Below are 24,828 nucleotides of genomic sequence, written 5' to 3'. Positions count from 1 at the left end.
AGTGGCGTCATACCGCGGCGAGTTTAGTGTCTGCTTATCGATAGGGTAGCTACAACTGACTCGCGTAAACAACATCTGCCCTGTGAGATCATCGGCCAATCACGACACATTCACCTGCTGAAATTCTCAGGATGAACGGCCAGCACATACCTGGCTTTTATTTTGACAAAGAGAAGGGGAAATACTTCAAGATACAAAGCCAGTCCCAAGCAAGAGGCTTGAACCTTAAGTATTCGACGTCGAACTTGGTCAAGGAGAGGAGAAAAGAGAACATCCAGAAAGCCGTAACAGCAAAGTCGAAGAGAATACAAAGAGAGCGAGTCGTTCGCCGACATGCGCGGAGCTTCATCCAGACCGATCTCGACAGGGAGATAGGCTTCAAGAGGCAGTCAGTCTACATGCGAGATATTTGGCCTGAGGCATGCATGTCTGGCGTGTCTTCTTCGCCTGAACCTGTAACCAGCAGCGACGACCAAGGCGTTATCCGGTTCTTCGATAGAGATCCCGTCTCAAGGACCATCTATGCGGTCTGTGGAGAGAACGGCATTATGAGACGTCACTATCTCGGCAACGACCAAGCGGTCAACTTGCGAAATTACGAATCACGGAAGAAGCTAAAGGCGCTTGATACCAGTTCAAGATATGGCTACTACCCTTGGGATGAGATAGGCCGCACAACTTCAACCGTCTCTTCGCTCCAATATATGCCCAACTCTGGTGCTCTTGCTGTAACGACAATAGGCTCTGACCGACCGCCTATCGTCCATCTCAGCGACCCAGAGCGTGACGGACCGCACATCTATCAGAAGTTCACGCCCAAAGCCTGTGCTGCAATCTTTTGCTCTGCTGCACGACCATATTCATATTCTCCTCCTTCAAGTCATCCTAACAGTGTTGCCGCAAACGACACAGAATGCCTCGCGGTCGGCGCTCAACAATCACTCCTCTTCTTCACGCGCTCGCCATCTGGGACCTGGGACTCACTCACCATCCTCAAAGACCTGCACTCCGATATTCTCGCACTCTCCTGGCTGTCCCACACCACCCTTGCTCTCGGGTGCCGCAACGGCAAAATCCACCTCCACGACACACGCTCAGGCGGCGTCTCGCATGCCCTCACCCACCCCTACGCGATTAGCAGACTTGCGCGTGCCGATGACCCGACTCGACTGATCTGTTCAGGACTGCAAGATACGCTCTACCTATACGATCTGCGTATGCCACGACTCTCCAATGTACGCTTACAAGACGGCAAACCTAATACCAAGAATCACCACTACAACGACGCGTACTTCAAGAGCTTATACCCTGGCGACCGCGACTATAAGCGACGCAAGCAGATGAATCGCCGGGCATTCGGGAAGTGGAGTCAGCCTCTGCTGAGTTTTCCGCATACCAATCTGGATGATTTGGACCTGGATGTCGCCGTTAATGAGCGCCTGGGGCTTATTGCTGCGTGTCAGGATGTGGAGCATTGCGATAAGGCGATCAGGGTGAGCAATATGTGGACGGGGAAGACGGTAAAGGAGTTTGAAGCGCCAAGGATGGAGGGGCAAAAGCCGCAGAAGATACGTAATTTGAAGTGGATGGATGACGGAGACGAAGGCATAAGTCTGTGGTCGACCTGGGGCAGGGGCATTGCTTCATTTGCGTGGTAGAAACGACGTTCGGTAGTCCTAGAGCTCCGCGTCGAGATTTGCATAGATGTCTTTGAGTTCGGCGTCAATCCACACCCCCGACCAAATACTCGCCGACCTCAATGCCCACGCCCCTTCCTAAGCCCCTTGCAAATTCCCAGCCAAACCCTACTCTCCACCGCCCACCAGCTTCGAGTGCGTCGCTTGCGCCGCCCATACCAGTCCGTACCAGGAGTTTCAGGCTTGTCAGAGTGGCGACACTGGTATACAAATCCGCCGTCTGTGGTACGCCATCAACAAGCAACGCCCTGAAGATAGCAAACAAGCGATCCAGTGGAAACGGACTAGGCGTGAGCAAATGCCGAGGAATTCGACGATGTTTGACGCCCCCTTTACTGGTGGCAGACAAGGATGCCGCGCTGGGGGCACGGCGCTTGTTCTTGCGCTTGTCTGTATGCTTCATGAAATACGTGACGTCTGTTCGCGCGGGGTTATAGCTCGCAAGGTATGCGGCAATGAGGAGGTGGGAGGTGTAGAATGGGAGATTCTGGACAATTCCCGGGACGGCTTTGCGAGTTATGGCTTTTCCAACATCGCCATTTTTCTCTGTAGAAACGGATTTGGGGGCAATGATGCGGTCCAGCACAGCCTCCTCACCCTGGAACAGATGGCGCCTGTTGACCATGAGGCGCGAAAAGTCGCGTGTTCCAAACTCGCCCATTACAACCGGCGCGACAAACTGCGGCCATAATCGAAGAGCAGCGGCACGGAAGCTAAGCAGATCCCGCCCGGTGTGCTTGCTGAGGCTGTCGTAAACCGCACCGAGGAAGCGGTTCCACAACCAGGCGTCGTCTTCGGCGGCAAGGTCGGGGGTATAGTCTGGAAACTTGTCTGCAGAGGGCGGTGTAGTGAAGACTTTTGGTGGGCTCTTGCTTAGAATCGTGAGTAGTTGCGGGCGCGTGTAGGATGGGAATGCGATGTAAGGTATGGATGAGGCGTGTCGCAGCGCAGGTGTGATTGCAAGGGTCGTCGTGACGATGAAGGCGAGATTGGGTATCTGAAGTGATCTTGTCAGTACATTACACGCTCCGGGATTGTGTTGAGCGCACCCTTTCGCCCAATCTGCCCAGGGCTGCAATGAGTGTTCCACCGCCCTCTCTCAGCTTGTCGATGGCGTCAAGTACCAGCACAAATCTCCCTCTCCCTTCGAGCATCCTTTGGAGGTTTACACATAGTGCGCTTAGGTTCTCTGTCCGCGCATACGGCCGTCTGTCGACCGTCTCATCGTAAGCCTCTTCGACCGCATCGAGAGACGCTGCGACGATGCGTTCAAGAAGATGCCTTGCGGTTATACATTCGCGTACGTTGATTATTGCATACGGCAGCCGAGTGAGATGGAGGTATGATCGCAAGATAGACGACTTGCCGGTCGCTGTCAGGCCGTGGACGTTAGCAAATGGTGGTAAGGGAAGGTGCTCCTGTTTTGTTAGTCGTGCGATCTCCGAATTGAGGAAAAACATACGGTATACAGGGCAGCTAGATGCTGGATCTGCTGGTCACGGCATGCGAACTCGCCAACCAGCTGTGCAATGATTTCGTCTGGCAGCATGGTTGCGTGTTGGTGTTGATGGCCAAGCGTTAAACATCGCTCGTCATTGACACGCTAAGACGGCGCCAAACACGAAGGCACGTGCAGAAGTACCACACACGCGATCAACAGTGTGAAAGTGGCCGAGAACGTCAAATTCTACTCGTTGCCGATCATTCGTGTATCTATGTCTGGGTATCTCATGCCTTGTAACCCTGCTGTCCCCTGGTTGTAATCGACACAACAGGTAATCCAATGCGCCGTATAATGCTTCATACCCAATACGTTCGTGTCCCTTCCTCATGCCGTTCTAGACATGCAGCGAATCCTTAATGCCGTCGGTTTGTGACTCCAGCCCATCTTCCTTGTACTCCCAGGCCAAGAACTTCCAGTTCAGCTCGCTGGGTCGCCAGAACATGCCATGCTTCAATCCACCCGATAGAGGCGCGCTACCTTCAGCCGAATCAGATGTCATACCACCAGTGAGAGGCATACGCTTTGCGAAGATACAGCGTCGAAACCTTGAGTGCAGAATAGCCATCGAGCACATGACGCAAGGCTCATTGGTCAGGTAGATGTCGAGGTCGACGCACAGGTAGCCGCTCTGATTGATATTGTCCTTGACAAAGTGTTCTCGCTCAAGGTCGGTGAGAGGAATATCGCAGAAGAGCGAACGATCAAGGGTTGCTGGATCAGCACCCGCAGCTCGGAGCCTCTTCTTCGCGACCATGGCGATAGCACGCTGGACAGCGTGGGCCATGACGTTTCCGGTGCCTTTGTGCTGCTCGATATTGCCTGCTGGGGATCTCCAGCGGCAGTCGCCCGCAACAACTATGACCTCCGATGTACCCTTGGTCTGATCGACCACGACGACGCCAAGCGACTCTCCCAGGCACTGCTGAGAGATGCTCTGGCCTGCAGATCGAGCCAGGGTCAGCCATTTGCCTGACTGGTCTTCAATCTCCGCCTGATTGCGTGCAACGAGACTTGGATGTGGGCCGTACGGATTGGTGTTCTTGTACGAGATGGGCCAGTACTGTTCGCTCCATTGCTCAGACTGCTCGGCGGAAATGGGTGCCAGCGATGGGACGGTTACGAAGAAGACCCTCGGTGTGGTCTTGCCGTTGTCGAAGGGAGGGCATTTTCGCAGGAGAGCGAACAGGTCTGCATGCTGGATATGCTTCGTGGGACACAGGAGGAAATAGCGCACTAAATCCATGTTTTTAGTAACGTCCCCAGCAGTAGTGTCATCGTCGACCGTAAGAGTGGACGGAGGAGAAGGGGGAGAGGGCAACAATACAGGGGATGTAGATAATAATGCTGGTGCAGGATCATCCTCATCACCTCTCGGGAGCCTCGCAGGCGGATAGAACTGCTTCTGCAGATGGGCCGGCAGGTACTTGAACTGCACGACACGGCGAAGGTGCGAGATCTCAGACGTCTTGAAGTCGGGAACGGCTGCTTGCACGACACTGCACTGTTAGTATAGATCAATTGGCTGGGTCTGGAGTGAGTTGCTCACTCCTTGACAACGTTGGCATGCTTCGCGGGCACTTCGACCACATAGACGACGTGCGTCTCTAAGCTGGCGCGCACTTCGTCCTTCGTCCGCAGTGGAACGAGACGCCCGGTGAGAGGAGTTGTGCCGCTCATTGCATCGTCCGAAAGCTGCAACCGGGCTATGATATTGTGCTGGTGCGAGTGGTGATTCGCGCGAGTGCTGGCTGTGGAGGAGAAATGCTGCATGCGCGAACAAAAGTCGCAGCCTGCCTCGGTTGGTCGGTGTTGCCCCCAATGGACCACACCTTCCATCTTAGACGCGCCTGCGTTGCCCCCGCACATCAAAGCAGGCGCACAGCATGCGGCCAGCCTGTAGTCAGCAAGCCCGATGCTGGGCCAGCTCGAAGCTCGAAGCTGCGTCTGCAGCAACATGCTCTTTTCGGCGTAGCTGTGCACGGTTCCTCGCTTCGGTCGTGCACACCAGGCGGGCACAGACCGACCACCAGCAATGCTCAAGACCTACCTGCCTCGTAGCATGTGCAGGCTGAGCGGTCAAAACAAGGACGACAAATGCTATTTGCTCCAATCAGAGAAGGGGTGACACATGGCAGCTGTTGCGATAATGGTTGAATCACAAGATCGGTCCGCGCCGTGTGCCTCCAAAGCACCTCCTCCGTGTTACAATTACTGTGACCATGTCAACAACTGGGTAGCGAGGTGCAGCATTTGATGATGTTTCTGTCGACAGCATTAGTCGATAAGCGCAGAATGGAGACAAGTAGCTGTCCCATCATAGCACAAACGCACGCACGGTCGTGGATCGACACTGATGTTGGCTTCATGCAGATCAACTCGACGTCGTTGCATACATAACGTACTTGGCAAGGTACCGGTACATACAGTTGGCCCATAGTCTTCGGCCAATAGCAGCCTCATCAGACATGGTGTTGGAGTATTCACTAACGTCTACCATAGAAGTAATACGTACTGACTATATATAAGATTAATTAACTCTGGTCGTAAGCTCTGAACACGTACAGGTCAGTCGCTTTGTATTGCCGACACCCAGCACTGGGAGCTCCCCTCTACCGATCGAGTTCAGCTCGTCTCCTCGTACGCCACAGATACACAAAGCCCCTCACAACATACTCTCGGGTGCATGAACGTGTCCCCAAGAGACAAGGGTCTGCGGTTTACCAGTCGTAGGCATGGTAGTGGGTTGGCTGTGCAGTGAGTTTAGGGACCCAATTAATACGGCAGACGCATTAAGCAACTTCGAGGACCCTCACTGCAGCCAGGATACAGCCTCCACCTGTCGATCGAGTACTACATTTCCGCCCATTGTTATTTTAGCGCCTCAGAAAGGCTACAATCGCTGAAGTGAGTCGCTGTTAGGACACATCGTTCTTTCTACGCCGAGCCCAGCAATCTACTTGACTGCCAATCTATTGCCGATATCAGCCAGTAGAGTACAAGAATGGGAAGCCTTGCATTCAGTCTGACGCTGTACAATGATATCCACCAAGAAGGCAGCAGTATGACTATGCAGTATCACACTCTAGAAGCGGGGTCAGCGAGCTGAACTACAGACCGATCATGGGCAGCACGGTCGTTGAGAGGATGGGGCACACGATGGAGCAGGCAGTGACACGCTAGGTCTCTCAGACGAGCTATAAAGTCATGACCATCCTCCCGCCAGCTTTTAGGTCAACATCAAATCTTCCACACCACATAAAAGCAAACCCTTCTTCAAAGGCTACTTTCAAACTTAGCACCATGTCTGACTACTCCGGTTCCGGTGTCTACGAGCTGGTTCCCATGAATGCTCAAGATATGAGCCTGAACGTCTGGGGCGGCGCTCAATCACCTGGCACCCAAGTGAAGCTATAGTGCGTCTCGTTCTCCACTACCACACTGTGAATAATCACTCATCAGTATACTTCAGCCCACGCACCGCGAGCGCAAGGAACACCCAGTTCGCCATCGTAGCAGCCGGTGGTACACAGGGCAAAGCCGAGAAAGGCGACCGTGAGTACTTGATCATAGCCTGCAATTCAGGACTATATGTCGCTGCAAACGGTACGTCAAACTATTTCTCCACCTAGCATGTGCTGACGAAGTCATACAAGATGCTATGCAAGTTACGACGGAGCTGCGTTCGCCTCTCGATCTCAGCGTTCGCTGGAAGCTACAGCACGCTGGCAACGGAGCCTTTTAGTGAGTACATGTGCGAAATAACTTGCTTCAGTACTCATGAAAGTACAGCATCAACAACGTAGGTACCGGAAAGCAACTCAATGTCCGCGGAGGTTACAAAGAGTCTGGCACGGAGATCATCACGTACATGCTTACTGAGAATGGCAACGCGCAGTTTGTGCTCAAGGCTCTCTGAGGGAGGATAAACGCGATGGAAATGTGTCAAGCCACAGTACATGATAGTGAAGGCAAAGAATTAAAACAAAGACACTTGTTAGCTGTCGCCTTCTTCGTTCGTCTCAGAATCCACATATACTTCTTAATCGTCGTAAATCCATCACCGTGAGAACTTAGAGTAACAAAAGAGCTCCTGTATCAAAGCTCCATTCCATCAACGCGAGATCACACCCCACTCAATCTCCCATACCCTCATCTGATCAACAAAGACAGGCACACTCGGCGCGCCTACAGGCCACACAATTTGTAGCTCTATGTCCATCTCCGTTGCGTTCGTGAAGACCTGATCGGTGCTAAGGAAAGACCTGGTATCCATACCGTATTTCTGATACTGCGAGCCCTCTCTGCCAAACAGACCGCAAGGGCTTAAGCCGTAGGAAGAAGGCTTTCCTGTACCACATAGTCCTACGCGCCTTTGGATGTCGCTAGTCACGTCGTTACGATATTTCAGAGTAAGCCAGGGGACGGAGTCATCGAGTGAAACATTAACCGGGTGGCCAACCGCGAGAGACACAGTGTACCACTCGTGCGAAGAGTTGAGGTTAGCCATGCGGGTTTGCAGGATAATTGATCGTTCTTCTTCTGTGCCCGGGGACTGTGGTTTGATGGAACTGTGGAAGCTTCAATAAATTTCCGAAAACGGTAGAGAGGGAGCACTTACAGCGCAAAATCACCTTCAAGGGACTGTCTAGTGCGTGTGATCTCGAAATCGCCTGCTGTTGCGAAGAAATCCCAGCCCTCCGTGTCTTCGTCGAAGCCACTATTGCGCAGTGCATGCTGCGTTATATCGGTTGGAGGTGGACCATCAGGGCAAGACTCGGGCGTTGGACAAGTCAGGCCTAGGATGTTGGGTACACCTGTCTCTACAGCAGAAGCGGGCATCAAAGAATCATTCTCTGCTGGATTGCTTGGCCAGATCGATCTCGGAATAACGTCCTCAGAGATGTCATTACTAGACATATCATTGTCTGAAGGCCGGACAATGACCGAGTCCAGATAAAGTGGGACATCAAAGTTGCCGTTATACCACGATAGATATACAGTCAGTGTTTCAGTAGGGTCGTCTGCCTGGAACTGCATGCTCAATGTTGTATAGGTGGAGTTATTGAGACCAGTCAGAGGACAGGGACTGTAGGCAAACCCACAAATAGCCCCATAGCCGAGCAGACTGTCCGCAAGTCGAACGGTATATTTAGGGTCATAGATCGGATCCTGTGCTTCCGCAACGTGGGGGTGCCCAATGGACAGATCGATTATGTAGTTGTTTGATGGTTGCAGATTGGCAAGTGTAGTGGATACTTGAAAATGGTGAGACAATGATCTGCTATCTGGCTTCGGCGTCACCATGCTGTCTCATCTGTTAGACCCGGACGCAGATCTTGCCTTGAACACTCACAGAGCAGCACATCCCTGAAATGCATCGTCGGTGAGTCCTACTTCAAAATCTGACGAAGACAGATTGTAGGCTGAGGCAGTCCATTCAGTCAGTCCCTCCTCGAACCCTCCATTCAGGATGAACGGATTTGCAAGAGGTGTTGAGATGCAGGCAGGAGTGATCGAGCTAGCATTTGTGGCGTTGATTGCTGTAGCAACTTCCAATGCATAGCTAGGTATCGTGCACTTAGCGTTGGTCGAACGGGATTGCGAGCGTTCACTTACGCATCAAGTCTCGCTGACCCGCCACAGAACTCCGTTGAGTTACCGGCACAGCGCATATCGCAACCCTCGTCGGTCGTGATGGCATTATCGTCTAAAGCATTGCCACAAAAGCACTCTCTGCCGTATTCAAGCCCAGCGATGCTATATCCAGCAGTTTTGCAGCTCGAAGTGCATTGCGCCACTGTCATACCATCCTCGCTACTTTGGAACACAGGCAAAGCACGATCATACACATTGTCAACCAGGCAACCGATGCGTGAGGTGGATTCTGGGCCGGGATTTGTGCGTGTGAAATCGAGGACTTCTGCGTAGAATACACTCAGTCGAAAGTTAGAGCCGCATGCTTCATCGGCGGCACCTGGACATTTGAAGTTGCATTCGGAATCATCTTTGACCTCAGAACCAGCGCCAATGACAAGGCCGCAATAGCACTCCTGTCCGTACTCGATGCCTGCGTAGGGATAGCTATTGTCTTTGCAGAAATGAACGCAAGCTTCTTGGGTCATATTTCCAGTTGCTACAAACGATGGTCCGGCAAGCTTCCTTCTCTCATAGTCAGTGTAGCAGCCATGGTACGCCCATCCGGTCGGCAAGTATGCGCCCAAAGATAGAGTGGAAGTTGTAATGCTCATTCTGCCATGAGCCGCCCTGGGAAGAGTTATGGGATAGTGCTGACTCTCCCACAGATGGCAGAATTAGTACTTATCTTACCCACGATGTGCGTGTCTTGTGAGTGGTACACATCTGCCCTTGGAGAGATCGCATTCTTGCGCAACCATGATGACCCTTGCCTTGCGAACATGGCCAGTAGAAGGCTTCCCACCTATTATGCATCGAAAATTGACGCAGATCTTTTATACATAGCCAGTAAGACCAGCCTACTTGTCTCTGATGGTAATCTGGAGTATCGTGTATATTTGTCCTGCGGCTTTGATGAGACCTGAATTCCGCGCAACATGATTCAAAAATGTGAGCCAAATCAATGCATTACAAAACACCACCGAAGTCTGCAGAGACTGGTGTGCTCGATGTGCAGCAATCGAATTCCTGTCAGCGACATTGTCAAGCAGGTACATGAAATTGGGATACCTGGGAAAAAATAAAAGCTTCTCGCCGCGTCGACGCGGAGTTTTGCATTGGCATTCTGAACGCGGAGATGTGGCTTCGGCATCCCTTTTCTCGACCTCGTTCTCGCATAGATGTATTGAAGGTCCCACTTTATGAAGTTGAAGTGTTGCTCACGTCGCGCGCTCCGTACGCGCGTGGCTTGCGTGATGCGGCTGAGATGGTTGGCAAGGCTGGTCGCTTGACCATGCTGGGCCGCACTATACTAAAACAAGCCGAGCCGAGTCGTATGGTGCGCCAAGACTCGGTCCACTTTCAGCGAAGCGGCGAATCAACAGCTGAATTCGGGCCAGACTGGAGCACGACTTCGCGAGCCTCGAGCTACTTTGACAGTATCTGTCAAGTCTGAGATGAGGAGATGCTGAGGCCTGTCTAGGCGCATGGCAACGCATGTTTCTCCCACGCGACGCTGTTGGGCTGACGTGAGGCGCAAGGCTATGGCGCTGTAAGTTCGCTGGCGAGAGGAGGTCGAGATGCTGTGTACCCAGGTCTGGACAAACGATAAGCGCGCCGGGCTTGATAGAGCTTGATAACTGGCAAGAGCGTGCGTGTGGGGAGATAATTGTCTGGTGGCGCCGAATTGGGTGCTGTAACTACCTGGCATGTACCTATCGAATATGGCGTTCCGGGCCTGCGAGTGCGTAAGAATATTGACTCGCAAAGAGATGGTTCACGTCAATCAGGCTGCTTGTCTGAGTACATATACCAGTATAAACTCCCAAGTAAGACACCTCTTGTAGAAAAAAACCCACATCCTTTTCTCCCTGAGTCGAACCTTGGAACTCTTTCTAGCAGCCTTATCTTATATCCGCTATCAGGCCTCCTCACATCACTGGAGAGATGAAGCTGTTCACATACGAAGCTTGGGGTATCCCCTCTACTGGCTCCTTCGACCCATCGAACACATTCGTTACCTCCCACTTCGTCTCCCCTCTCACCCTCGCATGCATTCGCGCCACCCTCTGCGTATACAGCTTCACGACAATCATCGTATCATATAGTTGGCTCGCGAACAACACAGCAAACATTGGCCTGAAGGATGTCAATATCGGCTCGTACACGATCCAGCAAAGCGAGGCTGCTATTGGCCAGTCATTCAGCTTCTTCACCTATCTCACCTTCTGGTCCCTTGGTGTAAGCACATATTTTATACATGGCGTAGCATGGCCTAACTTATCGAACAGTTCTACTTCCTAGTTTCGAGCATGCACACGTTTGTGTTCGCGCTCAAGGAAAGCACATGGCTGCACAATTGGCCCAAGTCGCTCCAGCTGATGCATTCACTTTACTACTCATGCGTCACGAGCATGCCTTTCCTGGTCACAGTTGTGTTTTGGGGGACTATGAACAGTGGATGGCCTTCTGGTCGTTTTGAACAATGGATTAATATCTCAGTCCATGGGTTGAACTCGGTGTTTGCCATAGTCGAGATTCTTTTGCCTGCCACCGAGACGCCACCCATCTCGCACCTCAGCGTGGTGCTACTTATCTTGTCCACGTACCTTGGTCTCGCATATTTGACAAGGTATACGCAGGGTTTCTATGTTTATGAGTGGATGAACCCCGCACATGGCAATGTCAGTATCATCCTACATGTTCTAGGGTATGCTGCTGGTATTACCGCAATTTTCTTCATGGTCTCGGGTGTAATCAGACTAAGGAACATGTTCATTGAAAGATTGAGCGAGGGTAGACAGAAAAATACACAAGAGAAAGGCGAAAGATTGGATGATGTTTCTGATGTCTGGTCGAATGAGATCAGTGTATCGAGGCCTGAGTCGGCAAGGACGAAAGAAGAGTATGTTGTATGAATGGAGACTTTACAGAAGAATATGAACAATGTTGCCACCAATTCAAAGCCTTTCCCCGATGGCTCTAAACCTGTCAATTACAACACGCCGATGGATCCTAGTAGAGGCAAGTCACTTAAATAGAACAAATACGCAGTGCGGCGGATATAGGTATTATCGGACACCACCCAACCTATTTACGGCTACAAATCGGACCATTCAGTAGTTTCACTCTTCGTGAAACAACCAGAGAATGTCTGGAGCACAGGAGATCATGATGTTATGTCGGAAATTTTGCACGTTAGCTCAACTTGATGATCCTCAAGGTGTTTGTCCTCCTTGTATACGTGTTTCCGAAGATTCACAAGCTTCAGTGTCTTACTAATCAGTCAATTGTCCGACAAAAACCCCACACGATCTAGCCAGCATACAAAGTCTGCTTTACACGACAACGTATTATTTCGGCCTCGACCAAGCTGTTGCGTCGGGACCTTCGTACCCATCATGAGCATGGGAGAGCCTCCCGAGGCCTCGGCTAGTCGATTTTCCTTGATCGAGGAGTATGCGCTTGAGTGGCGATGACTTAGGCCTCCCAACGGTGACCAGCTGTCCGTTGTCCGCGCGCACTCTGCAAAGGGACGAGCCTGCTGAGCAGATTACATCTGGCTTCGAGCGCAGTCAACGATTATCAGGTCTTTTGTAATACGTTCAAGGCATGGCATGACATCGCAACGTGGAGTTGGAAGTCCGAAGGACGTAAAAGAGAAGCTCAGGGCAGGTTTTCCATGGGCTCTGGCAAGATCCCTGCCGTAACGGCTGTCAAACAAGTATCGGGGCTGCAAGCGCTTTGACTGGTGACATGTTATCAACACTTCAGACCAAGCTTACAGATCGAGTGGGTGCAGTGACATGTGATTGAGATCCTCGTCGTGACATTTTACTGCTGCCACGCATTCCTCAACAACGATGCTTTCAACTCGCTTGTCATGGCGCAGGAATGTGGCACAGTTATTGGAAGTGTTGGAGGTCGACTTGCTGGTAAACGAGAGGGCTTCCGTAGACGCCGAAGAACCATGGAGATGGAAGTCTCCCGACATGACAACACAAAAGCCCCATCCGCGGACTGAAAGGCCTCCAAGCGGACGCCATGATTCAGGAGACAGCCACGCGACAGAAATGGCTTGTTGACTAGTCCGGCAATCACCTTTTAGTGGCGCGAGTAGGTAGTTGACAGGATGGGGTCGATCTGGGTAAAGTCTTCGCAAAGAAGAAGGTGGAGAGTTGCAAGCGTATGCGTACCTAGTTAGTAGCTATCATCATCATGACCTTCGTTGCGATGCACTGCGATGAGGAGAACGCAGGGGTCGGCCTCGGTTGCTTTGTCGTGTGAACTAGCGCACTCTACTTTCCAAAAATAGGTGGGGCAGTGCTCTTCTTAGCAGATCATTGTCCCGCACATCACTGACACTTGTCTAGCTTACCATTTGTACAATTCCGTTTGTGGTCGGATTGTCATACGGAAGACTTTCAGGATCTTTTAGAAATGGATGTTGCTGAGAAGAGACGGGCTTGTCACCCAGTGCCTCGTGTGAGCAATCTTGGCTCTGCATCAGGCCTCCAACGTGCAAGGTCTCCTCTGAGGTCGCAGCAGATGGTCCGTCTCCGTTCATCTCGTAGCTAACGCATCAAACCCTTTTTGAGCGATGACCCAAGTTTGTGGAGGTCGCGATCCCTTTGGACCCCTGTGTTCACCGCGCAAGGCTAGGACAAAGAGATCCTTTTTGAACAGCATGCGGTGTAGACTCGTCTCCGACGGGCATAAGCATCGTCAGGCCAGCATCTCGCTCGCCTCCACCTCGTTGGAGACCAGGTGCCTACATGAGACTACCAAGAGATTCCGCTTTCAGAATCCACAGTAAGGAGTCCTCTCTTCCGAAGTTTAAAAAGCATCTCTCATCAAGCGCACGCCCCCTGTCCCTGCGCGCAACTACCACTTCCACCGAAGGCGCGCTGCTCGGTCAATCCCGCCCATAAATACTCTCCTACTCTTGCTGAACTTATCGCATGCTCGGATTTGCGGCAGTTCTAGTATCGCTGATCTTCGTCAGGGAGTGTCGTGTGCTCCATAGGTGTTCAGCTTGTTAAATTAGCTGGAGTTCCGCAGTGCATTAGCGCACGCCATACAGCTGCAGCTCCATCTCCACACGACCACACCATTGCTGTTAGAGTTACCTGGCCTGTCTACCCCTGCGTACCCGAAGGCATAGTCACAGCCTCAGTATCCTTCCTGCAATACAACCTTAGCATACTTGAGTATGCTTGCAGACTACCAGCTGCCAACTGTCTCAACAACATTCACTGAGTCTCGTCTTACGAGCTATCGCTAGCGAGCCATACGCGAGCCATACTACTTCAAGGTTACAGTCCAGCCAAATCGACGGCGGCCCTTCCGCAAGAAAGAGAGAGAGTACGATGTCAGATGATAGATCAAGATCAAGGTCCAGAAGCCGAGCTGGAGATGGAACCGAGCTTTGGTTCGACCTGCCTAGTTTTGACACGGATCATCAGCCTGAGCAGTCGGCATATCGCACCACGTCAAGTCGCTTGAGCATGGGCTCGACAACTTCAGTCGCATCACAAACACCAATGTCGGTTCCCGCAATCTCTACGATGCCAGACTTCAATAAGTCGCTACCACTACCTCCATCCGATGCAGAGAGGAAGAGTCGAAGACAGACTACATTGAGATCTTTCCTACGAGGAAGGTCTACAAGCAATCACCTGGATCCATCACATTTGCAGCCAGAGCCATCCTCTCATCATCAACGACATCTCTCCGTTGGAGCTCATCTGAGCGTGGACGTGCACGGTCACTACCAGCAGCAATACTCTCGCAGTATGCCAAATTCACCTCATGGCCACCGCCAAGAATCCATCTCAACATATCCACCGCCTCTTGGTCGTGTTCGCTCAGCAAACCCGGCCTTTCAAGACACGACTCACTATTTGCCTTACGTTGCTCCACAAGAATACGCCCCGCGCCCAAGCTCTCCCGGCGCACCTTTTGACTTGTCTCCTACTAGAGCACGAACTTTTCCAGATACAACAATAAGCAGTCCCACCGCACGCAATAGCGTGTCAAATAGACCGCGGCCACATACGTGGCTGTCTCCAACCGAACCTTTCGCCGATCCATCTCAATTTCATCTCTTTGTAGAAGCGACAACTGGCCTTCCCGACGACTCAGACCCATGGTCACCGAATGGCCCAAATCGACTACAAAGCTCGCTTTTTGCACGCAGACCGAGTAATGGCTCTACTCCTGTTGCGTCTCAGTATATTCCAGCGCCAATACCAGATCGTACACATCAAACTGCAAGCTGGCAAAGCTTTGAGCCGCCACTTACGTCTTCACGATCAGTATCTGCACCCATGCCGAGCGCAATACGTCAAAATACATTCCACACATATCATTCCAATCTCACACCACACATGAACGCTATCAACGCTGAGTTGGAGATGCTGGGCCTCGATGGTGATTCGCCAAACGACGACGAACTCCCAGACTACGCACAGAGTCAAGCCGAGATGAATGAGAAAAAAAGGGTAGAAGCATCAGCTAGGGCACGAGAGTTGGAAGCGAGATGGCGCGGTGCGAGAAGTAGCAGAAGCTGACACGTTCCGGGGAACTCGCCATACTACGTTCCCACGATCGTTTATCTGACCATGGCGTTTATTGCATCAGTCAATCACAAAAGATACCCTCGCTTCATCGTTTCATTTTTGTATTCCCCTGTAGCTTTTTGGATTCTGTACATATTCCTTTCAGAACGAAAATGTACACAGATGCTATCAGATCCTCAGTCTTCCACATCTTCATGCCCAATCATATGAGATTTCCGCTAAGCCCTAAGTTACTCATGGGCGTAGATCGACACTTCTGGTTAATTGCGATCCCGTGAAGTCAGAAGACGGCCGAGACCTAGGTAGTTAGCAGTACGCCTTGCAAAAAGCCTCGAAGTCATGTTATGCGCTCCAATCTTGTTTGCACTATGTGGAACCCCGAAGTCTCCGAGCTATGAAAAGGACTAGCCAGCCACAAGTTCGGGTCGCTTAGACACTGCAGTACCTGCCTTGGTAGATCGCATTGCTAGTAATCTGCTGGTAAGAATTACCCGAACTCGTGTAGATCATTCGGACATGCAAATTCCTCTATATTCGTTATCCGCGATCTACCGAGAGTCTCGTGGATCCAGGATACCTGCGTCCGGCACGATTGCGACCTGACCATTCAGGCAAGATGGATCACCTAGTCATGGGAAGCGGCATGAGAGGAGGCTAATGGTTTTGTGCTAGTAGTCGTGCAGGGATAGAGCACAAGAGTGTTACAGTTGGAGTACAAGAACGCCCATGCTACTACAAGTGCCCGAATAGTGCGATGTGGGGTGGCGGCTAGAAGGCCGAATCAGGCAGGCGCAAAGATGTTCTCTTCTGAGTCTGTCGAGGAGCCATGATCTGCAATGTACAGTGTTTCTATGTTGGGTGCGGCGTGTAAGACAAGCCATGCAGCCACCGCTAGCAAGCGTGAAGGGCAGAATCGCCACTTCGTATTGATACAGAACACAGGAAGATCAACTTCAACAGCATTGAACTCTCAGTGCATTCGCTCCGACCACTGAAAGACCTCGCTGTGACAAGACCAGGGATGTTCCCGTGGCATGCTGGGACATGGTCTCGACGGATGGTAGCCGACAGCGAGGCTGTGCACATGCAGGTGTCAGACGCGGCCCGGAAACAACGTTCCAGCGCAACCGAAAATAGAAACTACAACAGAAAGTTTCTATCCCGATACCACTTGGTGATGTTGCTGATGGATGCTGACGATGCACGTATGATCGCGAGAAATGATGGTGAATCGCATTCTGGACTATTGTTCTGAAATGTTCAAGTACAATGTTCCGGCAACAGACATTACCCCTGCATCTAGTGTGAATGAATGAAAGTTCACCCACAAAACTGCATATGCAGTATCAGATGAATACACGTGAAAGAACATCCTACTTCCATAGTGAGCACCGAATGCGGATAATGAGCACTAGCTTCGTTGAGATGTTAAAATGAAAATCAAGCATTTATCAATATCTATTATCGTTTCCGCTTTGTAGGCATCGGTGAGTAATCATTGTCCCCATCTGTGTCCGCTCTTCTCTTCCGCTCAACGCCGTAGTTCGAAGATTTACGATAAACAGAAATCAAAGGTGCTGCCATTGGTGACGGTCGCTCACCTGCTGTTGAATATGGTGCTTTCTTACCCGAGTTTGTCTTAGTTGATGATAATAAATCACGAATTGTAGAAGGCTCAGGCTGTGAGCGAATCCTAGGAGGTATTGGCAAAATTGACTTTTGTAGCTCCGCTTGTGTGCGTTCCTTATACCAGACCGTCTGCGGTGATCTCTGATCTAGGTGCCAAGATTTGTAGAGGTCTGCGATGTCTTTACGTACCGCGGGTGTATCACAAAATACCACCGACCCTTGTATCTTCAAGTGAGTGATCGGTGGGGCGATAGCTGTCGGACCGTTCTCTGCGATGATGCTCCATGTCTCGCTTCGAAACCACTGCCCAATCCAAGACATGGAGACATCACAATACTCCTTACCACCCTTGTCGTTCTCCGTGTCAGCGTTTGCCCAGATCCTACGCATCAGCAGGTGCGTGCCAGATCTGTTCTTATCCTGTGGATTGATGATGCTGCCAAACATGAAGTTTTCCCAAGCATAGCCCCACTCTGTCTCAGGATAGTCAGGTCGATAGTGAGGCTCTAAGATGTCGCCTCGCCGCATCACGCCGACAGCATGCACTACCTCATGTACGAGTGTGGTAGCTAGAAGAAAATCGTGCCGATATTGGGCGCAGCGGGATGCCTTGACGTACCCATCCGGATCCTCGTAGAACTGAAGGAATTTGTCAGAAACCTCAATCTTAGGTGATACCTTTCCTTGGAACTTCAAACAACAAATGGATGTCAATGCTGGAGTAGCTTCGTCTATAATCGTGCGAGCATAAACTCGTCGTTCGCTCGGGGCGACGAAACTGACGTCTAGATGATCTGCGAGGCATTGTAGGGCTTGACGTACCCCTAAGAGCAGCTGCGCTTGCCTTGGTTGGGATGCGTGTGTGAGAGGATCGAAGAGATACTTTTTCATAGATCTTAGGTCGTGCAACTGGCGTCCATACAGCAAGGGCACAAAAAACTCGAGAAGTCGATCATGCAGGATAAAATGCGATGCCAGCTGCAACGCGAGTCGTAGATGGCAGTTACCCTTGAGCTGATGGAAAATGGGGTGGATGGCATTAGTGAGATTAGCAGAAAGGACCGCATCATCTTCAAGCAATTTGAAACGATCGTTTTTGTTGGCTGCGTTGATGAGGCTGTTGATACCAGGACCGGATGCGGCATCAGCACGCTTCGTGCGTGGGTGCGGATCTAGCATGCTACCTACAGTGAGAACTGTTCGTGAAGACCTATCCTGGAGGTGATCCGAAAGTGTATACATAATGTGATTGACTACATTGTGCGAAATGCTCAACGGCATTGCGGACAAAGAATTGTGGTTGTAGCTGCGACGCATCGTGAAGCCAACGGCAATGACAAAGACATTGTTACTTCCATGGACACACCAGCAGCTTCGAAACAGTGCCGATACAGGCTTCAAAGGCGCAAACAGACCCACCTACGATTGATCTGCACAATGACAGTCGCAAGTTGTGGCCTTCGCCAAGCGCCGCCCACCGGGCGCTGTGGGCTGCATCAAGGAAATCGGGAAATCGGACGCCCAATTGTGTGGCCGAACTGCATATATTAGCATGACTGATACAGCGATCGAGGTAGCAGGTGGAGGAGAGACCACGATGATAAGCCATCACGTGAGTTCGTGCTAGACGAGGCTAGCAGGGATACGCGAGATAGCCTCGCGCGCGCGGTTTGCTGTACTACGTTGCTCACTGCTCACACAATGGATCAGCGATAGCATTTTACCCACAAAGAAGTTGGGCCGCATGAGGTAGGAGTTTGCTCCTGTACTCATCGATTGCCACTCATTTTTTCGCCATTCTCAAATCGACCGCTGTGACTGAATCCCTCGTGTCGTGTTGGATCCTGATAACTTGTAAGAGGTATACCCACTTTTGATCATTTGTGCCTGACAGTCGTGCCACATGTTGCCGCCGTCTTCAGGCGACGCGAATCAAATGGATTGGGATGATTTTGAACAGAGGGCTGGCCGCGCAATTCCTGACCGGCCTCTGGGACCAAGGCGATGCTGGATTGGTGTTCTGCTGCATGACAAAGACCCTCAACAGCCGCTCCATGAGCTCGACTTCCAATGGATGATCGGTCACTCGGTGAGTGCGCCTTGCTCTACTTCCATTCCATCACTTGCCGAGATAGAGAGCTCTTCCTGACGTCCAAAGAAAATTTTGCTCGAAAAGATCTACTAAACATATGAGGAACAGCAAAGAGTTTCGAAATTCTGTTTGATCTCGCGAAATGGAATATTGCCGAAGCACAAGATCCTCAAGGAAATTATGGACGAGGGATCCGGGCTCTTTGTCTTTCGAGCTGTCCACCCTACCACTCCATCGCGGTCTGCCAGCTCATCAGCGCCTTCCCAACAGATATCGCATGAGGCATCGAGTCCGATCGGCGCAACTGGTGCTTCACATCCTGTTCATCGTGTTCCAAATCAACCTCAAGCTAGAAATGGACTGCGTGTATCGATGTCCGACTCAAATCACGTACGGATGTCGCCACAGGTGCCTAATGGAAAAAACATGCCAATAGGCATCATGTCCTCGTCGTCTCAAAATTCTTTGCGTGGAACAGATCGTAATCTTAAAGAGCGGTTCGATCACAATCAAAAGTACTCCGAGCCATCGCGAATACAGACTGCTCCGGTAGCGCCTGTCGTCTCAGCCTCTACTTTCACTTCCTCGGCTGCAGTGCAACCGAACAGTGACGATCCAACTCATGTTGCTGTAGAAACAGAAGCTATCAAGACGGAGCCATTCCAGAACACTCCCTTCATTCAACCGAATGTGGAATCTCCTTCGCAGACTCCAGGTCATACGCCGCCCGCAAGTGCGTCTCAGACAAACAGCATCAGTAGGTCTGATTTTCTTAACAGGGTTGAGGAGGAGCCATCTCAACCGTTTGACGCTGCGGACTTTTTCAATCGTGAACCATCACCAGAGCAGGATCATGGCGGGTACAAGCCTGCAGATGAGCTCATTCGAGGAATCACTAACCAAGAGAATCCGGAGGTACTCGAGGCAGGCGTGCAACGAAGTCTCACAGTGCTAGAGGAATTCAAGCAGGCGTTTTCGACACATGCTGCCTGCATTCCGGACGCTCAAGCCTATGTGGAGTCGATCGACAAGCTAATTCCTCAGGCGAAGCGGAAGCGCACGGTAGTGGGAGTGGTCGGGAACACAGGCGCCGGAAAATCGAGTGTGATCAATGCACTACTTGATGAGGAGCGCCTGGTTCCCACAAATTGTATGCGTGCGTGCACGGCAGTCGTGACAGAGATGTCATGGAATGAAAGCAAGGATCCACTATCGAAGTACCGGGCAGAAGTTCAGTTCATCTCACGAGCAGACTGGGAGAAGGAAGTCACAATGCTGATGAAGGAGTTTCTGACCGAGAATGGTGCTTTACAGCGTGAGGCGTCTGATCCAAGTACCGATGCAGGCATTGCATGGGCCAAGTTTCACGCTGTACATCCGAGGGTTGCTCGAGACGAGCTTAGCAACTGCACGGTGGCTCAACTCATGTCTGACCAAGGACTACATCTGCTTGGAACGACAAAGATGATCAACTGCTCATCACCGCAGCGATTCTATCAAGAGCTGCAAAGGTACGTAGACAGTAAGGAGAAGGTCACGAAGAAGGACAAAAAGGACAAGACTTCAAGGTCTTTCGAGATGGAGTACTGGCCACTGATCAAGGTTGTCAAGATCTATACAAAGGCACCAGCGCTCTCAACAGGCGCTGTCATCGTCGATCTTCCGGGTGTTCATGACTCCAATGCAGCGAGAGCAGCAGTAGCTCAGACCTACATCAAGCAGTGTACTGGCCTGTGGATCGTCGCTCCTATCACTAGAGCAGTAGACGATAAGGCAGCAAAAACGCTACTTGGTGATTCGTTCAAAACACAACTGAAGTATGACGGTGGTTTCTCCAGTGTGACATTCATCTGTTCGAAGACAGACGATATCTCAATCACCGAAGCCATCGACACATTAGAGCTTCATGAAGAAGTGGAGAGTCTGTATGAACAGCAAGACGGGCTTGATAAAGCGATAGTCGAATTGAAAACCCGGATAGAGGATCTCAAGGAGTCTCAGAAAGTGTATCAATTGGCCGGGCGCGAAGCTGCAGATGACATCGAGATCTGGGAAGACCTGAAGGATCAACGTGATGATGGAAAGGAAGTCTATGCGCCGGCCCCTAAAGCTGCCAAACGCAAGAAGGATAGCGCCGCGACAAAGTCTCGGAAGAGACATCAAATGGATGACGAGGACTCAGACACAAACTTTGTTATCGACGATGAGGATGCAGAAGAGACCGAGGACGAAGCCAGTGACGAAGAGGTACAGGCCCCACAAAAGCCCCTAACCGAGGATGAGATCAACAAGAAGCTCAAAGAGCTCAGAGAAACGAAAAAGACCGCTAGGCGTGAGGGACTCGAGATCAATCCTCAAATTGAGGAATTGCGACCTCGTATTCGTGAGGCGCAGACCAAAAGCAAAGCCATCAAGGCAAAAATCAGCGGGATATGCATATCCGGACGCAACGAGTATTCGAAAGAAGCCATACAGAACGACTTTGCTGCCGGTATCAAGGAACTTGATCAAGAGAACGCAGCCGAAGAAGACGAAGACAATTTCAACCCCGATGAGGAGCAGCGAGACTATGATCAGGTTGCCAGAAGCCTACCTGTCTTTTGTGTGAGCAGCCGCGCGTACCAAAAGATGTGCGGACGGTTACAGAAAGACGATACAGTGCCAGGATTCAATACCCCGGAAGAGACTGGAATTCCACAGCTGCAAGCACATTGCAAGAAGCTTACAGAAGCTGGTCGTGTCCAGAACTGCAGGGGTTTTCTATTGAGTGTCTGCCAACTGCTGACAACGTTTACGATTTGGGCGTCCAATGATGGTATCGGGTTGGAGATGACGGAAGACGACAAACAGAGGCAGTTCAAGTACATCAACAGGCGGCTCGAAGAGCTCGAAGACGGCCTGGAGGCATGCATCAAGGCCTGTCTAAACGCGATGAAGCGGGAGATGAACGATCAGATCTTTGACAAGTATCCCGACTTGATTCAAGAGGCTATTGCAGGAGCACCAAGCACGGCCGCCAGGTGGGGCGCCCATCGAGATGAAGGTGGTCTGTTATGGGCCACGTACAAAGCAGTTGTGCGGAGGTTTGGTGTGTACCACTCGGCTGCAGCAGGACATCGTGACTTCAACTCGGAACTGTGAGTTGACTGTATCCGGAGACTGAGTCGATTACTGATAACTTTGTTAGTGTTGAGCCAATAATCAAGAACTTAGCAACCGGGTGGGAGCGTGCGTTTCAGAACCGTTTACCAAAGGCTTTCGCTACATTCATTGCAGACTCGGGCAAGATCCTGCACAAGTTTCACGAGGCTGTTGAAGCGCGCGCACGAGATAATGGGATTGGACTTGCCAGTCTTTCGACACTCAAGACCCAAATCCATACGTACGAGAAGCTATTCGGCGAATTGAACCAGGCGCTCATCCACAGCATGACGGAGATGCAGCGTGAGGCCAACCGCGACTTTGCACCCACCATCTTGGACATAATGCAGACGGCGTACCAAACTTGCGTAGACGAGCACGGCCCTGGCAGCTTCAAGCGAATGAAGGCAGCCATGGGAGAGCATGTGGAGCGCAACCGTCATCACATGTTCAACAAAGCTACCATGACAGTCAAGGGCCATCTCGATGCAATGTGCCGCTCACTCCTGGAGCTGATGGAAGTCCGGGCAGACCGGATTTACATCCAGATGAAGGCCGACTACATGCGCGTTCTCGGCGGCGTCCAGCTTAACCCGGAAGCCGTCAGGCCTCGCGAGGAAAGGACCCTGCGAGGAGATATCATGGAAAGGCCGCGTGATGTCAATTCACAGTTTGAAGCGATTTCAAACGGAGAGCTCGCTCCAGCAGACAAGAGCGTGGTTGAAGAGCACGTGGCGGCAGACGATGAAGAGAGCCTGCCTTTCGCCTCTGCTGCAGGTTCCCCGGACACACCCAACGCAAGCAAAAACCCGTCCACACAGGATGCCCTTATGCAGGACGCCATTATGCAGGACACGCTTATAGAGGACATCACCGGTGCCAGTGATTGAGCAATTCGGCATTGGCGGACGAGGTATTGGATGTTGCTGTTGTCCTGGGACGGCGTTGACGACGGTTATGAAGCTTTTTCTTTTCTTTTGCGGGGTTGGGGAGGTGTTGCATTAGGGCGGCGTTGACAGGGTGAAGATATCAGGGTTCCAACATTGCTACAGAGTTTTTCGAGCGGCATATGGGAGGCTTTGAGATGGCGCACAGCCAGCACACGGCGTTGGTGGTTTTGTTCTACTCTTGTCCTGCAGGTAAACACATGCAATGACGAAACGATGTCATGATGAATTGAGGGCTCGAAGAAGCATGGTCTGAGATGAAAGAGCAGAGCCGTCTTTTCCTATCTAATGATAAAGCCCAATCCGCTAAAACGCCGATGTCGTAAGCCAAAATGCACGCGTCTAGTCGTCCCACTCCTCGTCCAGCTGGTCGATGAGGCGGTTCTCGCTCTCGTCGCGGCGGCCGCGGCCGCGGCTGTCGGCGCCCAGCGAGACACGGCTGTAGCCACGGCGGGAGGGCATGCAGCGGGCGCACGACGAGGTGAGGATGACAAACATGTCCTGGGGGCGTTAGCAGACAGTCGCAGGGTGTGTGTGTATGAATGAAAGGACGCACCGAGAAGAAGCGCCAGATGCCGGCCCACATGGCGTAGTTGGGCAGCTGGCGCCAGCCGCGCTGGTGCATGACGGTGCGCTGGTAGACGCAGCCGCCGACAAAGTAGACGAGCACGGCAATCAGGGCAATGACGCCGAAGACGCCGCCCGGGCTGAGCGTCTGCTCGTCGGCGTGCACGATGCCGCAGGCGTGGCGCGAGCGGCCCTCGAAGAAGTAGGTGCAGTCGTCGACGGCGGCCACGAACGAGATGCTGCTCTTGGCCAGCGGGTCCGACTCGCACAGCAGCGAGATGACGGTCGTCTTGCGGCGCTCGGGCTTGGCGGGCTTCTTGCGGTCGTCGTCGTCGTCGTGCTTCTTGCCGTCCTTGTCCTTGTCCTTGTCCTTGTCCTTGCCGTCGTCGCCGCCGATGATCTCGCGCAGGTCGACGGGCGCGCGCTTCGAGGCCGTCGACGGGCACAGCGAGCCACCCGTGTAGTTGAGGATCAGCTTCCTGCCGCGGAAGATGGGCTCCTCGTTCTCGAGGCTGGGCAGTCAGCGGTGGTTCAGGCACTGGAGCTCATTCCCCTCATTCCCCTACAGAGTCAACTCACCCAATGGCGTACTGGCGGTCGCCGCGCTCGTAAAAGGCGCTGACGTTGCGCCACAGGCCCTTGTCCAGGTCCTGCACGGCGCCCAGCTCCTCGACGACGGGCCCGCAGAAGTTGACGGTGAAGTTGGCGCCGTAGTCGTAGCCGCGGGCGTGCCAGCTGCCCTCGTCGGCGTCCTTCTTCTTGTCGCCCGCCTTGGGCAGCGTCCGGCGCAGCCCGTTGAGGTCGAAGAAGCGTTCCGTCGTCGGCGACACGACGGTGCACGGCTTCAGCGGCCGGTCGCTCGCCGCACGCGCCCCGGCGCCGCTCAGCAGCAGCGCCAGCAGCGAAGTCAGTGCGGGCTTCATCGTGGGGTCGGTAGCGACGGATGGAGAGGTGGGAGCTGCCAGCGCCGCACTGGCAACGTTGCCCGGACCTCTCCCGCGCCGCGCGCATCATCGGCGTCGGTTGCCGCCATCCC

General features: G+C 52.2%; 10 protein-coding genes across 10 annotated transcripts; 5 read left to right on the top strand and 5 right to left on the bottom strand.

Annotated features, from left to right (window-relative positions):
* The first annotated feature begins 5 nt into the window (after positions 1-5).
* On the top strand, positions 6-1,690 carry C7974DRAFT_100982 (WD40-repeat-containing domain protein). The gene has a single exon (XM_046134842.1). The coding sequence runs from the start codon at positions 132-134 to the stop codon at positions 1,656-1,658; it is 1,527 nt and encodes a 508-aa protein (XP_046001388.1). The 5' UTR covers positions 6-131; the 3' UTR covers positions 1,659-1,690.
* C7974DRAFT_100984 (origin recognition complex subunit 5 C-terminus-domain-containing protein) lies at positions 1,691-3,258 on the bottom strand. The gene is made up of 3 exons (XM_046134843.1): positions 3,160-3,258; positions 2,747-3,115; positions 1,691-2,694 (listed from the first exon to the last, which is right to left on the bottom strand). Exons 1-3 carry the CDS (start codon positions 3,244-3,246, stop codon positions 1,723-1,725), a joined length of 1,428 nt encoding a protein of 475 aa, XP_046001387.1. The 5' UTR covers positions 3,247-3,258; the 3' UTR covers positions 1,691-1,722.
* Positions 3,259-3,369: 111 nt separating this feature from the next.
* Positions 3,370-5,104, bottom strand: C7974DRAFT_385368 (uncharacterized protein). Its single transcript, XM_046140942.1, has 2 exons — positions 4,748-5,104; positions 3,370-4,697 (listed from the first exon to the last, which is right to left on the bottom strand). Exons 1-2 carry the CDS (start codon positions 5,065-5,067, stop codon positions 3,536-3,538), a joined length of 1,482 nt encoding a protein of 493 aa, XP_046001386.1. The 5' UTR covers positions 5,068-5,104; the 3' UTR covers positions 3,370-3,535.
* Positions 5,105-6,501: 1,397 nt separating this feature from the next.
* C7974DRAFT_408954 (ricin B lectin domain-containing protein) lies at positions 6,502-7,117 on the top strand (the record flags this gene model as incomplete). Its single annotated transcript, XM_046143365.1, has 4 exons — positions 6,502-6,614; positions 6,671-6,804; positions 6,855-6,942; positions 6,991-7,117. 4 exons carry the CDS (start codon positions 6,502-6,504, stop codon positions 7,115-7,117), a joined length of 462 nt encoding a protein of 153 aa, XP_046001385.1.
* C7974DRAFT_100949 (WSC domain-containing protein) lies at positions 6,931-9,572 on the bottom strand. Its single transcript, XM_046134841.1, has 4 exons — positions 8,818-9,572; positions 8,555-8,764; positions 7,820-8,506; positions 6,931-7,769 (listed from the first exon to the last, which is right to left on the bottom strand). The coding sequence occupies exons 1-4, from the start codon at positions 9,447-9,449 to the stop codon at positions 7,313-7,315; spliced, it is 1,986 nt and encodes a 661-aa protein (XP_046001384.1). The 5' UTR covers positions 9,450-9,572; the 3' UTR covers positions 6,931-7,312.
* Positions 9,573-10,257: 685 nt separating this feature from the next.
* C7974DRAFT_420685 (uncharacterized protein) lies at positions 10,258-11,753 on the top strand (the record flags this gene model as incomplete). The annotated part of the gene is made up of 3 exons (XM_046144269.1): positions 10,258-10,579; positions 10,761-11,076; positions 11,127-11,753. Exons 1-3 carry the CDS (start codon positions 10,545-10,547, stop codon positions 11,751-11,753), a joined length of 978 nt encoding a protein of 325 aa, XP_046001383.1. The 5' UTR covers positions 10,258-10,544.
* A 2,147-nt stretch (positions 11,754-13,900) lies between these two features.
* On the top strand, positions 13,901-15,805 carry C7974DRAFT_100942 (uncharacterized protein). The gene has a single exon (XM_046134840.1). The coding sequence runs from the start codon at positions 14,205-14,207 to the stop codon at positions 15,405-15,407; it is 1,203 nt and encodes a 400-aa protein (XP_046001382.1). The 5' UTR covers positions 13,901-14,204; the 3' UTR covers positions 15,408-15,805.
* A 1,072-nt stretch (positions 15,806-16,877) lies between these two features.
* C7974DRAFT_303400 (uncharacterized protein) lies at positions 16,878-18,224 on the bottom strand (the record flags this gene model as incomplete). Its single annotated transcript, XM_046137942.1, has 1 exon — positions 16,878-18,224. One exon carries the CDS (start codon positions 18,222-18,224, stop codon positions 16,878-16,880), a length of 1,347 nt encoding a protein of 448 aa, XP_046001381.1.
* Positions 18,225-18,742: 518 nt separating this feature from the next.
* C7974DRAFT_420684 (uncharacterized protein) lies at positions 18,743-23,647 on the top strand. The gene is made up of 3 exons (XM_046144268.1): positions 18,743-19,134; positions 19,246-22,274; positions 22,325-23,647. The coding sequence occupies exons 1-3, from the start codon at positions 18,949-18,951 to the stop codon at positions 23,166-23,168; spliced, it is 4,059 nt and encodes a 1,352-aa protein (XP_046001380.1). The 5' UTR covers positions 18,743-18,948; the 3' UTR covers positions 23,169-23,647.
* On the bottom strand, positions 23,568-24,715 carry C7974DRAFT_430863 (mannose-6-phosphate receptor binding domain-containing protein; the record flags this gene model as incomplete). The annotated part of the gene is made up of 3 exons (XM_046144733.1): positions 23,568-23,726; positions 23,782-24,304; positions 24,372-24,715. The coding sequence occupies 3 exons, from the start codon at positions 24,713-24,715 to the stop codon at positions 23,568-23,570; spliced, it is 1,026 nt and encodes a 341-aa protein (XP_046001379.1).
* Between the last annotated feature and the right edge of the window lie 113 nt (positions 24,716-24,828).

This window comes from Boeremia exigua (assembly GCF_020726555.1).
Source record: "Boeremia exigua strain MPI-SDFR-AT-0100 chromosome Unknown C7974scaffold_2, whole genome shotgun sequence".
NCBI lineage: Eukaryota > Fungi > Ascomycota > Dothideomycetes > Pleosporales > Didymellaceae > Boeremia > Boeremia exigua.
This window is presented reverse-complemented; position numbering and strand designations above follow the sequence as displayed.

Bases quoted from the DNA above. Each gene is read 5' to 3' on its own strand.
- C7974DRAFT_100982 (XM_046134842.1), top strand. From the start codon at position 132: ATGAACGGCCAGCACATACCTGGCTTTTATTTTGACAAAGAGAAGGGG.
- C7974DRAFT_100984 (XM_046134843.1), bottom strand. From the start codon at position 3,246: ATGCTGCCAGACGAAATCATTGCACAGCTGGTTGGCGAGTTCGCATGC. The intron at 3,116-3,159 runs GTATGTTTTTCC...CTAACAAAACAG, and splicing joins ATCTAGCTGCCCTGTATACC to GAGCACCTTCCCTTACCACC. The intron at 2,695-2,746 runs GTGCGCTCAACA...AGATCACTTCAG, and splicing joins TGGGCAGATTGGGCGAAAGG to ATACCCAATCTCGCCTTCAT.
- C7974DRAFT_385368 (XM_046140942.1), bottom strand. From the start codon at position 5,067: ATGTGCGGGGGCAACGCAGGCGCGTCTAAGATGGAAGGTGTGGTCCAT. The intron at 4,698-4,747 runs GTGAGCAACTCA...CTAACAGTGCAG, and splicing joins CATGCCAACGTTGTCAAGGA to TGTCGTGCAAGCAGCCGTTC.
- C7974DRAFT_100949 (XM_046134841.1), bottom strand. From the start codon at position 9,449: ATGAGCATTACAACTTCCACTCTATCTTTGGGCGCATACTTGCCGACC. The intron at 8,765-8,817 runs GTAAGTGAACGC...CACGATACCTAG, and splicing joins GGGTCAGCGAGACTTGATGC to CTATGCATTGGAAGTTGCTA. The intron at 8,507-8,554 runs GTGAGTGTTCAA...CAGATGAGACAG, and splicing joins TTTCAGGGATGTGCTGCTCT to CATGGTGACGCCGAAGCCAG.
- C7974DRAFT_100942 (XM_046134840.1), top strand. From the start codon at position 14,205: ATGTCAGATGATAGATCAAGATCAAGGTCCAGAAGCCGAGCTGGAGAT.
- C7974DRAFT_420684 (XM_046144268.1), top strand. From the start codon at position 18,949: ATGTTGCCGCCGTCTTCAGGCGACGCGAATCAAATGGATTGGGATGAT. The intron at 19,135-19,245 runs GTGAGTGCGCCT...TATGAGGAACAG, and splicing joins AATGGATGATCGGTCACTCG to CAAAGAGTTTCGAAATTCTG. The intron at 22,275-22,324 runs GTGAGTTGACTG...TAACTTTGTTAG, and splicing joins CGTGACTTCAACTCGGAACT to TGTTGAGCCAATAATCAAGA.